This window comes from Grus americana, chromosome 6, assembly GCF_028858705.1.
Source record: "Grus americana isolate bGruAme1 chromosome 6, bGruAme1.mat, whole genome shotgun sequence".
NCBI classification, from domain to species: Eukaryota; Metazoa; Chordata; class Aves; order Gruiformes; family Gruidae; genus Grus; species Grus americana.
In genome coordinates, this window is record NC_072857.1 from 6,203,789 (window position 1) to 6,218,464 (window position 14,676).

At 35.2% G+C, this 14,676-nt stretch overlaps 1 protein-coding gene across 7 annotated transcripts in view; it reads left to right on the forward strand.

Annotated features, from left to right (window-relative positions):
• Window positions 1-14,676, forward strand: part of LRP1B (LDL receptor related protein 1B) — a 738,176-nt gene that overhangs the window by 630,589 nt on the left and 92,911 nt on the right. For all 7 annotated transcript variants that reach the window (XR_008577717.1, XM_054830556.1, XM_054830557.1 and 4 more), the window contains 2 exons: window positions 12,764-12,952; window positions 13,755-13,903. Coding sequence is in view for 6 of the 7 variants with exons in the window: in XM_054830556.1 (XP_054686531.1) it covers window positions 12,764-12,952; window positions 13,755-13,903 (338 nt within the window). In the remaining variant the exon portion in view is untranslated. The remainder of the gene's footprint in view (window positions 1-12,763; window positions 12,953-13,754; window positions 13,904-14,676) is intronic.

The window sequence follows — 14,676 nt, forward strand, 5'->3', positions numbered from 1 at the left end:
TGAGTCAATAAGGAGACCAGTATTGCAAATGTAATTTGGGGCTTTCTTGCTAGATGGATAAAATAATAACTTTTGAAATACTTATGTAATGAAGTAATCTTTATCCCTGTCTTCTGCTTCTCACCTGACACATAATTAAAAAGCTAGTAACTTTTATCTATAATTGAAAAAAAAAAAAAGTTTTGCACTATGATGAATAGTTCTCATATTCCAAATGGTATAATTAAAGATCTTTTGCTTTAATTCAAATATATGAAATACTCAGTATCAGTGTGTTGGGGGCTTTTTGGGGTTTTGGTTTTTGGTTTTTTTTGAGATGAAACAGTGTTATTTGAACTCCCTTCCACAAGCTTTACCCAAACCTCAGAATTGCTGCTGTCCTGGTAAAGCTTCATGCATTTGGGCTTTTTTAGGCTTTTATCTCATACTGGGCACCTCCAGGTTTTCTCCAAACCAGAGTTCATGAAGTAACTACTTTATTTTCAGATCGAAGCTCTGCTGTGAAATCAAACAAACAAAAATGTTCCAGCCTTTCTATTTGTGAATAGTAAGTTATAAATAGATGATGAACAGTTCAATGACAGTCGCTTGAGATGGTAGATTGGAGAGACTACAGCAATAGCTGAGAACTGTAAAAATTCCCATTAATCTCAGCATTAACTTCCACGGTTTCTGTAACGAACACCGGACAGTTGTAACCTGCTCACCTAGGCAGTACTTGCCCAGACATAGCCCCAGGTGCCACCTGGATTCCTGCTGACAATCCATTTTTCTGACAGATGAAGCAAAGCTCCGTACTCCTCTTGATGTTATTCCCTGTGCTGCTATCCTGCTGTTTTGTTCTCATACGATTATCCTCTTACTCTTCTTTCTGGATCTTTGAAAGGAAAAAAGTAAATAATGGCCAGTGTTGTCTCTCTTAGCCCTAACCTGCCTGCAGTGGTCAAACCTTTCTCAATTTTCTCTTTCACTCTGAAAGTTTCAGAATTTTTCTTTCTCAGAAAAGATCCTCCTGTCACTAAATTTCGGAAGATATCTTCAAAATTCCAGTCATGCTGGTTTTGGTGTCCATTGCCTTGGTCTCCAGCCTGTGGATTTCTCTTGCCCAAGTGGGTAACATCAGATGCAAATGCTTTTATATTCACGGAGTTAATGTCTTTCCCCAAGGATATGTGAACCTAGAGCAAAAAGAAATTTGTCACTAAGCCACAGCTGGTCCCAGTGAAGAGCAGTGTTTCATACAACAAATTCTCTTTCTCCTTCAACAGAGCACCACCACTGCTAGTTTTAGACAGCTTGAGTGCGTTCATGACTGTTTAAGGAGCATGTCTGATTCTCGAGGTATCACAGTGAAAGTGTTAGAAGTCAGGTATTACTGGACGTTCTGTAGCCTTTTGTGCCTGATATTTTTACCATTTAAATTTGTGAATGGCAATTTATAAAACTTTGGTACCAGTTCAGTACCTGAGGCAAGCTTCAAAAGTGACAGTGACTTTGTGTAAATCTAATATCACACTACTTTTGAGGACATGGCTGTTTTAAGTACAGATGATATATAAATATTCAAGCAATAAAAACATGCTTTAGCAGAAAGATCCTGAGGTATTTAAATTATGCAGGAGGATGATTTTTTCCTTAGCTAATGCTGTTTGTCACTTTCTGTTGTCAGGATCTTCACTCAAAATGTGATTATCAAACCAAAATCAAGTTGTAGAAAAGTTTCTGTGGATTTAACAAAGAAATTATAGAATTCTTGGTGTCTGAAATGAATGAAACATGCCTGTAGGTGCTCCGAAGGGTGCTTTGAGAATTTTGCAAAGCTCCCTCATAATTTGTCTTTAATCAGTAGCTTTTCCTTTCCTTCCCCCATCTCCTGGAACAAACTACCAAATAAATTTTGCATGTCTTTATGTTTCAGCACAAGACTAGAAATATTTCTGGAAGATAAAATTTAACCATTGCAAATTAATTGTCTTAATAAGGGAAACTCAGGGAGATTCAGTGGTTGGGGTCTAGAGGAAGTGAAACTGTGATCCTTCCTGGCTTTCAGATGTAAGAAACTGTAATCCATGTTGATAAGCTCTTAAATAAGAAAGATCAGTTTCATATCTTGTGATAACTGTTTCTTGAAGACATATTATTCACATGGATCTCATGGTCCATTTTCCTTTGTCATTTTGAGACACTTTGTATTGTCAAAGTTAATTAAGGGTTGGTTGCATTTATCCTTTGTGTTTTCAAACGGAGAAGAATAAAGGCACAGATACAATGACCATAAAATACATACTCATGGAGCAGAGGAAGAAGTCTAAATGGGAATCATGTGTGTGATGCAATTTGAAGTGCTAGTTATCATAAGCTAAGTGTGTTTTCATCTATTTCTGTGACCTTTGAGGATAAGGCTAGCTTGCTGTGGGTTTTTTTCTGAGAATATGGTTTTTTGGATCTTAAATTGCCTACCACAAAAATGTATCAGAAAATGCCACAGAGATTTAACAAGACCCAGCAAATAAGTATCTTGTCAGAATGGGTGGATCTTATATCCTAAAGAGATATTATTATATGAGATAGACTGTGTGTTCTGCGCTCTGCGCTAGATACTTCCTGAGGACAAACAGAACAATCTTAAGCTAACTATTGACAAGCTGTATGTTAAACCAAGAGGTTTTATTCCATGCAATGGGAGTTTTTATGTATTTTAGAAATTTAGATCTTAGTGTTAACACTTTTTGCAACAAGTATTTTTTTTCTTTGTTATGCTTTTCTCTTGTAAAATTCCTCTGCATTTCAATGGAGAAATGGTCTTTTATAATTGTCAAGAGAGTCCGAGTAAGAACTTTGAAAACATCCTAACTAGGCCAGAAATCTTACAGTACTTGGGAGCCGCTCTTGGCGCTAGGGGCAGCAATGACCTTGCTTATCTATTTGAAGTTTAATGCTTGATTATGTAAACTGTCTTTACGGCTTAGGCAATTTAACACTGCAGCATTCACAAATGTTATGCGCAGTAAATGATTAAGCAAGCATTGAAGCACTAATCTGGCTAAGCACTAAGCTGGTTTACTTCTGTGAGCTTTAAAAAAAAACAAACAACACAATTTAAGAATTTGTTAGACTTAGCTGCTTTTATTTCCCACTGCCCAGAGGAGATGCAAGCTTCACAGTTCCCTAGGTATGTGATTGCCTCATGCAGGTTTTCCTATCCTTGAGAGCTCTTAAAACCCAGAAGTGCCTACCATTTTCTCATTTCACTCTGAATATGAGAATTTTAGTATAATGAAACTACAAAAGTGGAATCTGATAGTCCAGTTCAGGAACTACAGAAGCTTCTCTGAGCTGAGATTAGTCCTTAACTGTGTCAAGTTCTTTGATGATCTATAATGTAAAAACAAAAGTTGAGCACTTCGTTGCTTCATCTTACAGGGGCGTGAAAATTAAACAATGAAAAAGTATTGAACCTTAAGTGAATTGAGTATTCACAAATGACTTCTTTAGCTGTAACATATTTGACAGAGAGAAGCTTTCCTATGGTTTCCTATAGATTTCCCAATATCTCAATTTGAAAAAAACCTTTTCTTCAGAATTGGCTTCTGCGTGAGTGTTTACAAACTTCAGAATCGTTGTACATGTATGCAAGTTTTAAAGTATCACGTATAAGGGGTTTTGGAGATTATAATCTTTTTTCAATTTTAGCCCTGTAATTTCAAAAATTGCTAATTGTAAGGGCTTTGTAGGTAGAAAGTGAGTATTTGTGTCTGAAGTCTGCCATCAGAATTTTATAAAAGAGTAAATCCAGTTATTTATGAAATTGTCCTAATGTAAAAGTAATCTAAGAGATTACAGAAACCAATTCCTTCCAGATTTATACTGCAGTTTTCATAGCTCAAAAATTAGAGAAGTCTAAAAAGAGGGTTTCTCCCATCAGATGGTAGTTCTGATGTTGCAACAATTTTTTCCCAACTTTTGAGGAGTCTATAGAATTGCTCATTATAGCCACATCTGATAGCACAAACTGATAATTGCTTTGCCCCCACTGTTGCATTCTACATTCGGTTTTCATAATTGTTCAGATAAAATTCTCCAATTCATATGTCTCCCTAAATCTGATTATTTTATTTTATTGTATTCTATTTCTTTTAAAGGATAATATGCAGGAAAAATACACAGAGTCACCTATATTAAAGGCAATTCACACAGTTACATTACTCTAAGGTTCCACAGTCTCCAGTTTGTGGAGCCCAGTTTATGAAGATTGCCAACAGGTTGGTTTCTGTATCTTCCACTGTTCCTGTGATATGTCCAAATTTGATTAGATTATAAACCTCTGAAAATAATTCTTCTATATGATCCTTACAAACTTGGCAGACATTCACTGGTAAAGTCTATGAAGTTTCCATATGAGCTGGACGTGCTCCATCACAGATTTTAAGGGACAGGCATTATTTTCCATGCAGTTGTTCCTGACAGAAAGCAACCAGAACAGAGAACATAAAAATACAGTTTTTCTTGTGTCACAGTGTCTCCCCCTGTTCGTATCAAAGCAAACAAAAATGGAAGGCAAGAGGTGGCCTCCCATTTTTGATGAAGAAAGTTGCGGTGCGTTGGACAGCTCCTGCAGTTGTGGTAGAAGATAGATGAGATAAACCAAAGGGGCTGAGCACTTTATGTACTCATAGTTGGATGATGGCAGGAGATAATCTGGGCAGGAGCATGGAGAGGCAAAGATGAAGGAAGGAATAGCTTGAGACAGAGTGGGGATGAATATTGAAACCAGCGGCAAGACACAGGTCCAAGGCGTAGGGGCTGCTGGGCATGTAAATGGTCTCTATGAAACTGAAAATGACTTAAAGAATCTTTGAAACTCTTTAGCGCACTATGAGTAATTCTACTTGAATAGTGACTTGTAAATGTTTGAGAATAACTTAATTACTGCTGTGACAGCATGCTACTCTGTACAACTGCGGAGTAACTGACATATAAACAACTGCTCACAGTGAAATTAAAAAGGCAAAACCCCCCATTTTTATGTGAGACAATAAAATACTTCAGATTTGATCAACTGATTTTATAGGCAGATTTTCAAAATTTATTCATCTCTTTTCTCATGGTATCCTTATAAGTCATATGTAATAGTCAGCTTTAATACTACAGATACGTTTGTGCCTTCAGATGTTTAGATTAAATTTTAAGCCCAAATGTCCTGCTTCTTTTGTGATAGCAGTTTTGGGACATATAACAATTTTTGTGTGAGTTTAGTATACTGAGATAATCTCAGTTTTCACTATTTCAATTACATTTTTTGACTGGCCAGATATCTTAGCACTTAATGCTAGGATTTGTACCTTCCATACTTAACCCAGTATACATGTGTGATGTATATATTACATTTGCAGAGACAGGTATGTATGCATGCGAATGTTGTTATTGAAAATGTCAGTAATATCATCCTAAAAGCGTATATTTTTTTCTGTGAAGCATGGCTTCAGTTACTGGAATTAATTTGTATACTATATGAAAAATGTGTTTTCTGTTCATTGAGTTTGACAGGTTTGGTTTTTTGAACAAAGTGTCGATTTAGTAAAACTAGTAGTGACTATAAAACGTCCATCTTTTAAAAAAATTAGTGTTTTAATGTAATATACTTAAATTTAATTACATCTATCACATTACATACTTTTTCACAAGCTTAGTAGACATAATCTTATTGTCATTATTCATTATTAATTTCATTGTCTAAGCACTTCGAATCCTTTATCAAAAGGAGCAAGTACCAAGAGTATGTACTATACAGAAATAAGAAACCATTGTGACACAGTAAACATTTTTTCACAAGCTGAATGTAAAATGAGGCAGAAATGGATATAAGGGAGTTCAAACGGAAAAGAGGATAGTATGGGCCAGTAGTTTCAGCAGGAGAGAGGACCAACAATTTCCAAGTTTATTTGATTTTGTAGGTATAATGGCTATTTTCTTATTAAGTGTTGTTCTTCCTTGATGCAGTTTCTCTCTGGAAGATTCTTAATTCTTCCTAAGATTTTTATCACCGGTTCCGTTTGGGTCAAGATGTTAGCAGGCTTTTTATTTTTATTTTTTCCTTAACAACAATTAATTACCTTTAGCAGTTACTTACCAGCACTGGAACTCTAGCTAGGTGAATGCATTTTTGGGAGGAGCATGGCAGGAACTTTCACCCCTTCTCTTCTCATAGACTCTGCACAAGGGCATGGCAAGGTTGCAATCCCTTCTTTCTGGAAAGGGAAGGGGCAGATCGCTTTCTAGCTTGGAAATGAAGTGGTCAGACAGCCTCAGCTTGCACAGGAGCCGAACACCAAAGAAAATCTAACCTTGGTGGACATGATAGGGTACAGATATTTTCGTGGTGTTTATAGGTTGGAAGAAGTAAGCATTTGTGCTTTTTAAGGACACTTTTTCTGGAGACATGGATTTTACCAGCTGACAATGAGACTTTTTTTTTTTTTTTAAAAGTTCATTTTAGAGTATTTGCTTTTACTTTTGGAAATTTTCATGTTTCAATAAGAGTTGAGTGAGACTGGGCTTCCTTTCTTCTGTATGGCTTCTTCAGTAAGCATATTTTGTAGTTAAGAAATCCTAGATGGCATGATTTTCACCTGAAATCAAATGAACATATTTTATGCTTCAGGAGAGGTACACAGAAAATATAAGGGAAACTGAGTTCACACAAGAGAGAAGTAGACATTTTTATCACAGATATGACTTACAGCATATAAATTTATATTCTTGGATCAAAAATTAGTACAAAATTCAGGAGAGAGACAGACATACATTTTAAGTCTGTGCATGCTTCTCATATGTCTACATGATCTTATTCCCTCTTACGGAGATATGTCGCTCTTCTTTCCCTTAAGTTCATGAAGCACTTTATCTCCCTTTAGTATGTTATCGATTGTAATTTTTGTTTGTGTTCAAGTATCTAATAATTTTTCTTTTCCACAGCTTCCAATCTGTTGCAAGACTCCCCTTTTTTCCCTTTTACTACCCATCTTTATTTCTTCCTCCTATTTTCTGCAGCTTTCTGTCAGACCTGTGTGTTCCTCCTCTTTTCTGCCTTGTCTCTCTTACCGCTTTTCTCATATTCTTGTTGTTTGGTCAAGCACGGTTTGGGATTAGCATCTGGTGTAAGAGAATCCATGATTTATGTATAAAGTAAAACCCCAGTAGAGAACTAGAGGTGGCAGTAGAAGGCCTGTTAGAAAAGGGAGGATTGCAAGGGACTCTCCCATCTCTGGTAGGAGGCGGCTGTGGTAGGAAAAGGAATCATAAAAGCAAATTTCAGGTGCAGTTTTTCCTCACAAATTACTTAGGATGGTGATTTTGCATTCCGTGGGGTTTGTCCCTCATAATTCTTGAGTAAGTTGTTGAATATGCCCCCATAATGCATTTGATTACACAAATAAGAAGAGCAAGGTCTTGAAAATCAAAGTAAGTATCAGCTTGAATTAGTAAGATTCTGTTGCTGGCATGAAGTAAAGCATTTTTTACTCGTCTATGATACATAGTACATGTTGCAGTATATGAAAACTGACATATATGTTCTGAGACGTACTATATCATAACTTGTAAGAAATTTGACTCACCGAAATGACTATTTGGGACTCAGTGGAAGCAGTCAGCTGAGTAATACTGTTCAGGCACGAGTTTACGAAAGGGGCTAAAGGCGCTTCTCACCTCTTCCCTCATGCCATAGCAGCCGCCCGTTGTGCCCACCCATGATGGCGGAGCCCGAGTCCTGCGGTGGTTGGACAGTTATCCCTTTTCTGATTGAACTGGCTGCAGCTATAGTTGTTGAGATTTCTTCATCTGAGAGAAAAGTAATATGCATGGGTTACAAGAGGTTAAGGATTTTATGTTCTAACAATGAGGGGGAAAAAAGCATATGTAGTAAGTACTGGTCTAGTAAAATACAGACTGCTAGAGCTGTACTCAGTGGGTGGGTGGTCTGCAGGTGGGGTGTTTTATTAGTTATTCTTGCTGAGTGTTTTGAGATATGGATTGGGCTTCAGTTTACTTCAACCAATTTTTGAAGCTTTCAGAGAGGCTATAGGGTGACATTGTTATGAAAAACCTTAAAAGAAAAAAAAATCTATTGAATGCATAGGTAATTCTGGAAAGTAATTAATAGCAAGTGAGTGCAATTCTCATGGCTGTGTGTTAAAATATGACTATTTACATTCTCCATGAATTCGCTGGTGGAGATCTGACCCTTATGTTGGTGTAATGTATTTTTTTTGTTTAATAGAATATGTTACTTTCCTACTAATGGATTGTAAAATAGGCATCTTGATTAAATGTTTTCAAACAGGTGATGCAGGGGAAGCAGAGCTACTTATCAGTTGTGACTAACCTGGTTTTACTTTGAATTTGCAGAAAGTACTCCATTTTCACAGTGCTTACCAAAGAAAGGAGAGCAATTAGTCTTGCTTTCCTTGTTTAAAACTGTGATTCACACCATAATGTATGCTGTGAGGTTAGTAATTAGTATTGCAACACATAACTAATGTATGTCATTTATGAAGAGGTAGATCAGTAATGCAGCTAAGGTTCTCCTGAAGAGACTGAAGAAAGGAAGTGGGTGTTTCTTCTACTACATACATTTATGATAAATCAATGGCTGTCACTGCCTGAAATTTTGGAAAGCTTGAAGCACTGATGTCCTCACAGACAAAGAATAAAGAGCATGAGAGACTATTTTACTGTTCCATCAGAAAATAAGATGTAAAAATTCCCTCATAGTTTTGTGTTCATTTTTTTTGGTCATTCATAGTTGATGTGAACTGTAGATTTTATAACCTGTTACATGTCAACAGTTCTGATGTTCCAATCTTTGTAATTTACTAAAAGTTAAAGAAAAATAATATTCAGCTATGATAGAACTATTCCTCAAACAGTGAAGTAAATCAGAATCAGCTGCCATTAAATGCCTGTTTTCAATGACTTCTCTCAGTCTTTACAAAGGTATCAACTGGAAGAAAAGACATTGAGTTTTATGGTCAAATTAGAAGAATATTTATAAGAATTTTTATACATATGTAATTATTTTTAATTCTTATTTTATAAGAATTTTTATGTTTTTGTGGTCAGTTTAGAATTTTTATAAGAAATAGTTGCATCCATTGGTACTGTGTGTTTTACTTTACATGTATTTTCATTTACATTTAATTATTTGTACTGTTTTATTTAACATAGTTCATTCATTGCTTCTTTGATTTTTTTTTAAATAACTTTCTCTAAGTTTCATAGTCACAACAGAATACCTATATATTTTACAGCTATAAACAGTACAAGATTCTGAAAGAATTTGATCAAGATGGTGTTGAACACAGCTTAATGAAAAGTTGACTTTAATACAGAAACCCATTAAAATTATAAAGTTACTCATAAATCAGAAATAGGGGCAGGACAAACTACAACCCTAATCTGCAAGTGTTTAACCCATTGAAAGTGTGGTAATAATGCAAAATTCATTTTTTAGTAACAGATACACTCCATTTGAAGAACATAAAAAAGAGAGTATAATATTTTACATTGTGTTTGATATTGTGGGTTTGCTTTTAAGATAATTGGAAGATTTAAGCTTCTAAACCTATTGCTTACAGAATTGGCTTAAAAAAAATGAAAGAAAATATACTTGAGTCAATGAACAGTTTTCTGAAATGCTCTACCTGTAGTATTTAACATTTCACACCACACATCTAACTTAGCTTCCCTATTAATAAGGCGTGATGACACAATTCAGACAGTATGTATTACTCTCCTGAATATTCTTTATTTCATGAATATAAAGTTTCATCTGGATTCTGATGTATGCACAGTCTGTCGAAGCTAGGATAAATTGTATGGCAACCCACAAACATACACGGAAACAAAAGTAAGCATTTACTCATACATCTATACTCAGGATATGATGTTTACTTGAAATTCCTGCATGGCCAAAAAGCAGATGACTGCTAGATGTATTTTTTGGTGGTGTGGAATAATAAAGATGACCAAATCAAAAGTAATTTTCCTATGTAAATCCTCTTCATGTGTATTAAGACTTTTACATGCTCATTTATTCTCATTTCAATCTTAACTGTGATGAGAGTAAGAGAAAACAGACAAAGAAAAAAGCACATTTGTTTTATTTAGAAAGACTGGAGTGGTATCTTTGACATCTTTAATTTGATGTCAAAAGTAGCAGCGAGGGTCGTAATTTATACGAACAGATATTTTTCCAGAACTCAAGCAAAAGTAAAATAAATAACTCTATGGATAGCTTCAGGGTTTTGCTCAGAGTAGCAGTTTCTCTTTCTGCTGTTCCTTCCTGCTTCTTCTGTCAGCCTGGTTTGTATTTCTCATTAGAAACTGCCCTTTAAGATCAGCGGGGAATTTCCTGCAGTTTTGCAGAGGTACCTAAAATTCCTGCTTGTCTTTTAATTTTTGTACTGTGACACAATCATATAACTTAGAGGCTACAAGAAAACTTTCAATAGCAAATGCTTGTAATCTACCTAAAATAAAAAGTGCTGAGTTTAATATACCTAAGTCTCCATATATAAAGACGGCACAGTGGATTGTGCCCAGATGTAGTCAAAATCCCACGGTAAATATAATAGCACAGTAAAGCAGTTAAATGACTTAAATTCAATGAAGTAACTAACTGGAGAGAGTGGCAACAGAGGAAGTCAGAATGAGTTTGGTTTTTCAGAGATCTGCTGAGATACTGGATAGTGATTCAAACCAAAAGGTATGTCTTTTACAGAGCATGCACGTACACAGATCTTGATGAATTAACAATTTTGAAATAATTAAGAACTATAATTTCCTTTTTCCAAATGACATGTATCTCTAAATTCTATGCTTCTTTAATTAATTACAGTAATTGGGTGGCAAGCATAAGATATTACAATTAGTATTCCCAATTAATAATTATACTAAAGCATTTTAAAGATCATTTGGTTTTTCAAATTAAATTTAGAGATACATACCTTTTCTGGTATAGTATAAAGTATAAAGTTGAATTCATCGTTATCAAAGATGTATGCAGAGCTTAAGGAATCTCTGAAGAAGATTCAAGGAAAGTCATCCATGTTAAGCAGAAGAACATAAAAAAATGTTCACTCCAGAGCAGAGTGGGGATAAAATTAATGTGCGAGTAGTTGATCTAATTAGGTGATAATACATACAGGTCGTCCAATGGACAGACAAACCCTGCTCTAGCCTTTGGGTGTTTTCCTGAATCTAGGAGGTTTTTCTTGCAATTTATTCTGAAAAATCCAGTGGTGAGAAAATGAGGAAGAAGAGGAAAGAGGAAAAAAACCCCAGTATAATGGAAATACCTGTACTTATAATTTCTGTATTCTTGCTTTTTTGTACTTGGTTTGTTACTCTGGTGGAAAAACTGAAAGTTAGGGTACTTGAATTCTTTTCTTCCTCGCTCAGAGGAACAGGATAGCAACAATCGCCGGGGGAGCGATTCACTTATAGTTTGTAGATTTCCTTTTCACAATGTGACTCTGCAAATAAGAGAAATTGTAAGAGTATGATGGCTATGGTATATGTAAACATACAAGAAGGAAGATTTCCTTCAGCAGAAGGCAACATACCCTACACTGGAGCTCTCTGTCGGCAAGACTATTGTATACAAAAGTGAATTTGCCGAGTTGTCATTCCATATACCCAGTATCTGTCATCAGTTGTCAGTAAACTATGGAATGTTCCAACTGGAATTGGAAATCTTCCAACTCTATTTAAGCATGCTGCGGGTAGAAAGATGAAGCTATTTTCATCTAAGAAAACAAGGTAAAGGTGTTGAGGATATACTGATTAAAACTGGCAGTCTCAGCAGCTCTGATTTACCTTTTCAGTTCTATCAGTTGTTAGAGTAATTCAACAATAAAAGATTATAATTTACAAATTGACCATTGCAGTCAGATATTCTCCTGTGGCATTTATGATCACAGCTATATACAAAAAAAAAAAAAAAAAAAAAAAAGTGGTGTTCAGTTTATGCTTACCAAGAACACATAGTTCAAGATTAAAGAGTGTACAGTAGAATAAAAGATGTTCCAAAGCTTTTTCTCCCTTTTGTCCTTCCATCCTTTTTTAAATGATGTTGATTCATAATCTTACGATTTTGTAACAATGGGTGTTATCATCACTTTGTGTCTTTTTTTTAAATTGTATGGTTGGTTATGCTAGGAATTAAGCAATAAGCCCTCTTACTGCTATGTTTATTTTAATGCAAAACTTCTTGTTTCCCTGTCTCTCATGTCAGAATATTTTGCCAAACTAAAATACTATTAATTGGCTTAAAGGGCATTAAACACCTGCATCCAGAGATGTATACCTTACATTTTGGATGTTTTGTAATAACTTTTATTCCCCTAAGACTGCAAATTAATATTGGCCTTCTGTAAAGAGTAGCTTAAGTTATTTTTATGTTATATAATACTTTAAAACTTGACGTGTCATTGATTTAGAATCTGGAGCTGATTTTTGTTAACTGAAATTCTTTCATTTCCTTAACACTGATTGGGCCAACTAATTCTAAGCAAGCAGAGCTCGCACCCCATCCATCTTTATCGTAACTGGTAATAAAGAACCCTCTAGGCTTGACATATTGTCATGACAATTATTCTCAAGACATTATATAGCAGTTGTATCTGTCAACTCATGCAGTATGGAATATTTTAACTGGCAGACTTCCAAGAGTGAACATTAATCTTAGCATCTCTTCTTACAGTCCCTAATCAAGATATTCCAGGGGTGATTGCACTAACATTGTTTGAAGACTACATCTACTGGACAGACGGGAAAACCAAATCACTCAGCCGTGCCCACAAAACCTCTGGATCAGACAGACTATCACTGATTAACTCGTGGCATACCATAACAGACATCCAGGTGTATCATTCTTACAGGCAACCTGACGGTAATTATTCTGTCTATGCCTTCCGTACAGCACATTGATGTATTTCACTTAGTAGCCAGTTGCTGAGTTAATGGAAGCTCGTTTATCTGCAGTGATTTATTTTTATTTCTGGTTTGTGTCAAATTGTAGAAGTTTTGAAATTAGCGTTCTTAAACATAAGTCTGTGATTAATGTTCCAAGTATATCGGTATTAAATAAATATGATATATCTTGTTCACTGGCAAGATCCCAGTTTGAGTGCTTGAAAATTAACCCAGATACTGACTGAAGTGCAGAACTGTTAAGTTGCATTACAGTACAAGTTACCAGTTATCAAGATGGGAACAGTGTGTTATGAAAACATTTAACCTTATTATTTGAAAAATAAGAGAGTGTTAATAATACAGAAGAATACTGTTATTTAGAAACTTTTTGGACTGAGGGAATGTCAGAGAATGTAGGCGTCATGACTGTGTCTGATCTCCTGATGCCCCTGTATTTGAATTGTAAATTAGTACAATTTGGCCCTTGACCTAGATAAGCTAAATTTTTGTCTCATTATTAAAAAAACCCCTAGTGCTTTTTTCTTCCTCTCATTCTTTCAGTATTGAATCTATATCCATAATAATAATTAATTTTTGCAGGCAAAAGAGAAGAATAGCTTAAAGGCAAAAGGAAAAGGTTGCCTTTTACGGTTTTTTGATTTGAGACATTCCATTGTAAAAATAGTATGCATAATACATTTTTCTTCCTCTATAAAGCAGATACCCTGAAGTATACTGAAATAATAGGGTCTGATATTCTTTCTCTATTCTGTCCACAGTGTCTAAACATCTGTGCACGGTAAACAACGGTGGCTGCAGTCATTTATGCCTTCTCGCACCTGACAAGATGTATACTTGTGCCTGTCCCACTAACTTTTACCTTGCTGCGGATAACAAGACATGCTTATCAAACTGCACTGCCAGTCAGGTAAGTGCATACGTATGGGGGGAGGACGCTTGGGGATTATATTTTACTGTGTTTCCACTTGCTTTTAAGTAATGAATGCTGGTGCCCATGAAATGTGGAAGCATCAGTCAAAAGAGCTGAAGACTAGGTAACTCATGGGTGCATTTAAAGCATTTCATCTTCAAGGCTATTAGTTGAAAATAGACTTGTAAATGCCTTTTTTTTCCAGAGAATGCAGAACTTGTTCCCTTTCAAATGTGGATGTTTCTGCCAGTCACTAGAACAAATACAGCTATTAAAACCATAAAAATTGCTTTGAAAAAACATTTATATAAAATACGAAACATAAAAATACAAAGTGTATGTAGCAATGATTTGGGGCTATTCATGCATGAATGAACTTTACATTAATACAAAAAAATGAGCTCAGTCCAGTTAGCTAGGTAGGGTTAAATTAAAGACAATACAGTAGCTGAAATGAAAGTGGTAGAGTGCGCAATTAATTAACAAGTGAATCAGTTAAAACATTGAATTCTTTATGGGAGGTGGATTCCTTAGTATTTGAAATAAATATTTGGTGATTTTTTTGTTAAAATATAAGGTAGATTGAATAGAACATACTGATTTTGTATAAAAGAACTAGTTTTATCAAAGTCTTAAGGCTGTTCTACCCAGACAATTAGTTGGGTGATAGTAACAGTACATATGGCCTTTAAAATCTTTCTGGTAGTCCACTGTTTCTAGTAGTCCAATTTTATGATATGTATATTAATGATCTCTTACAACGTTCTACA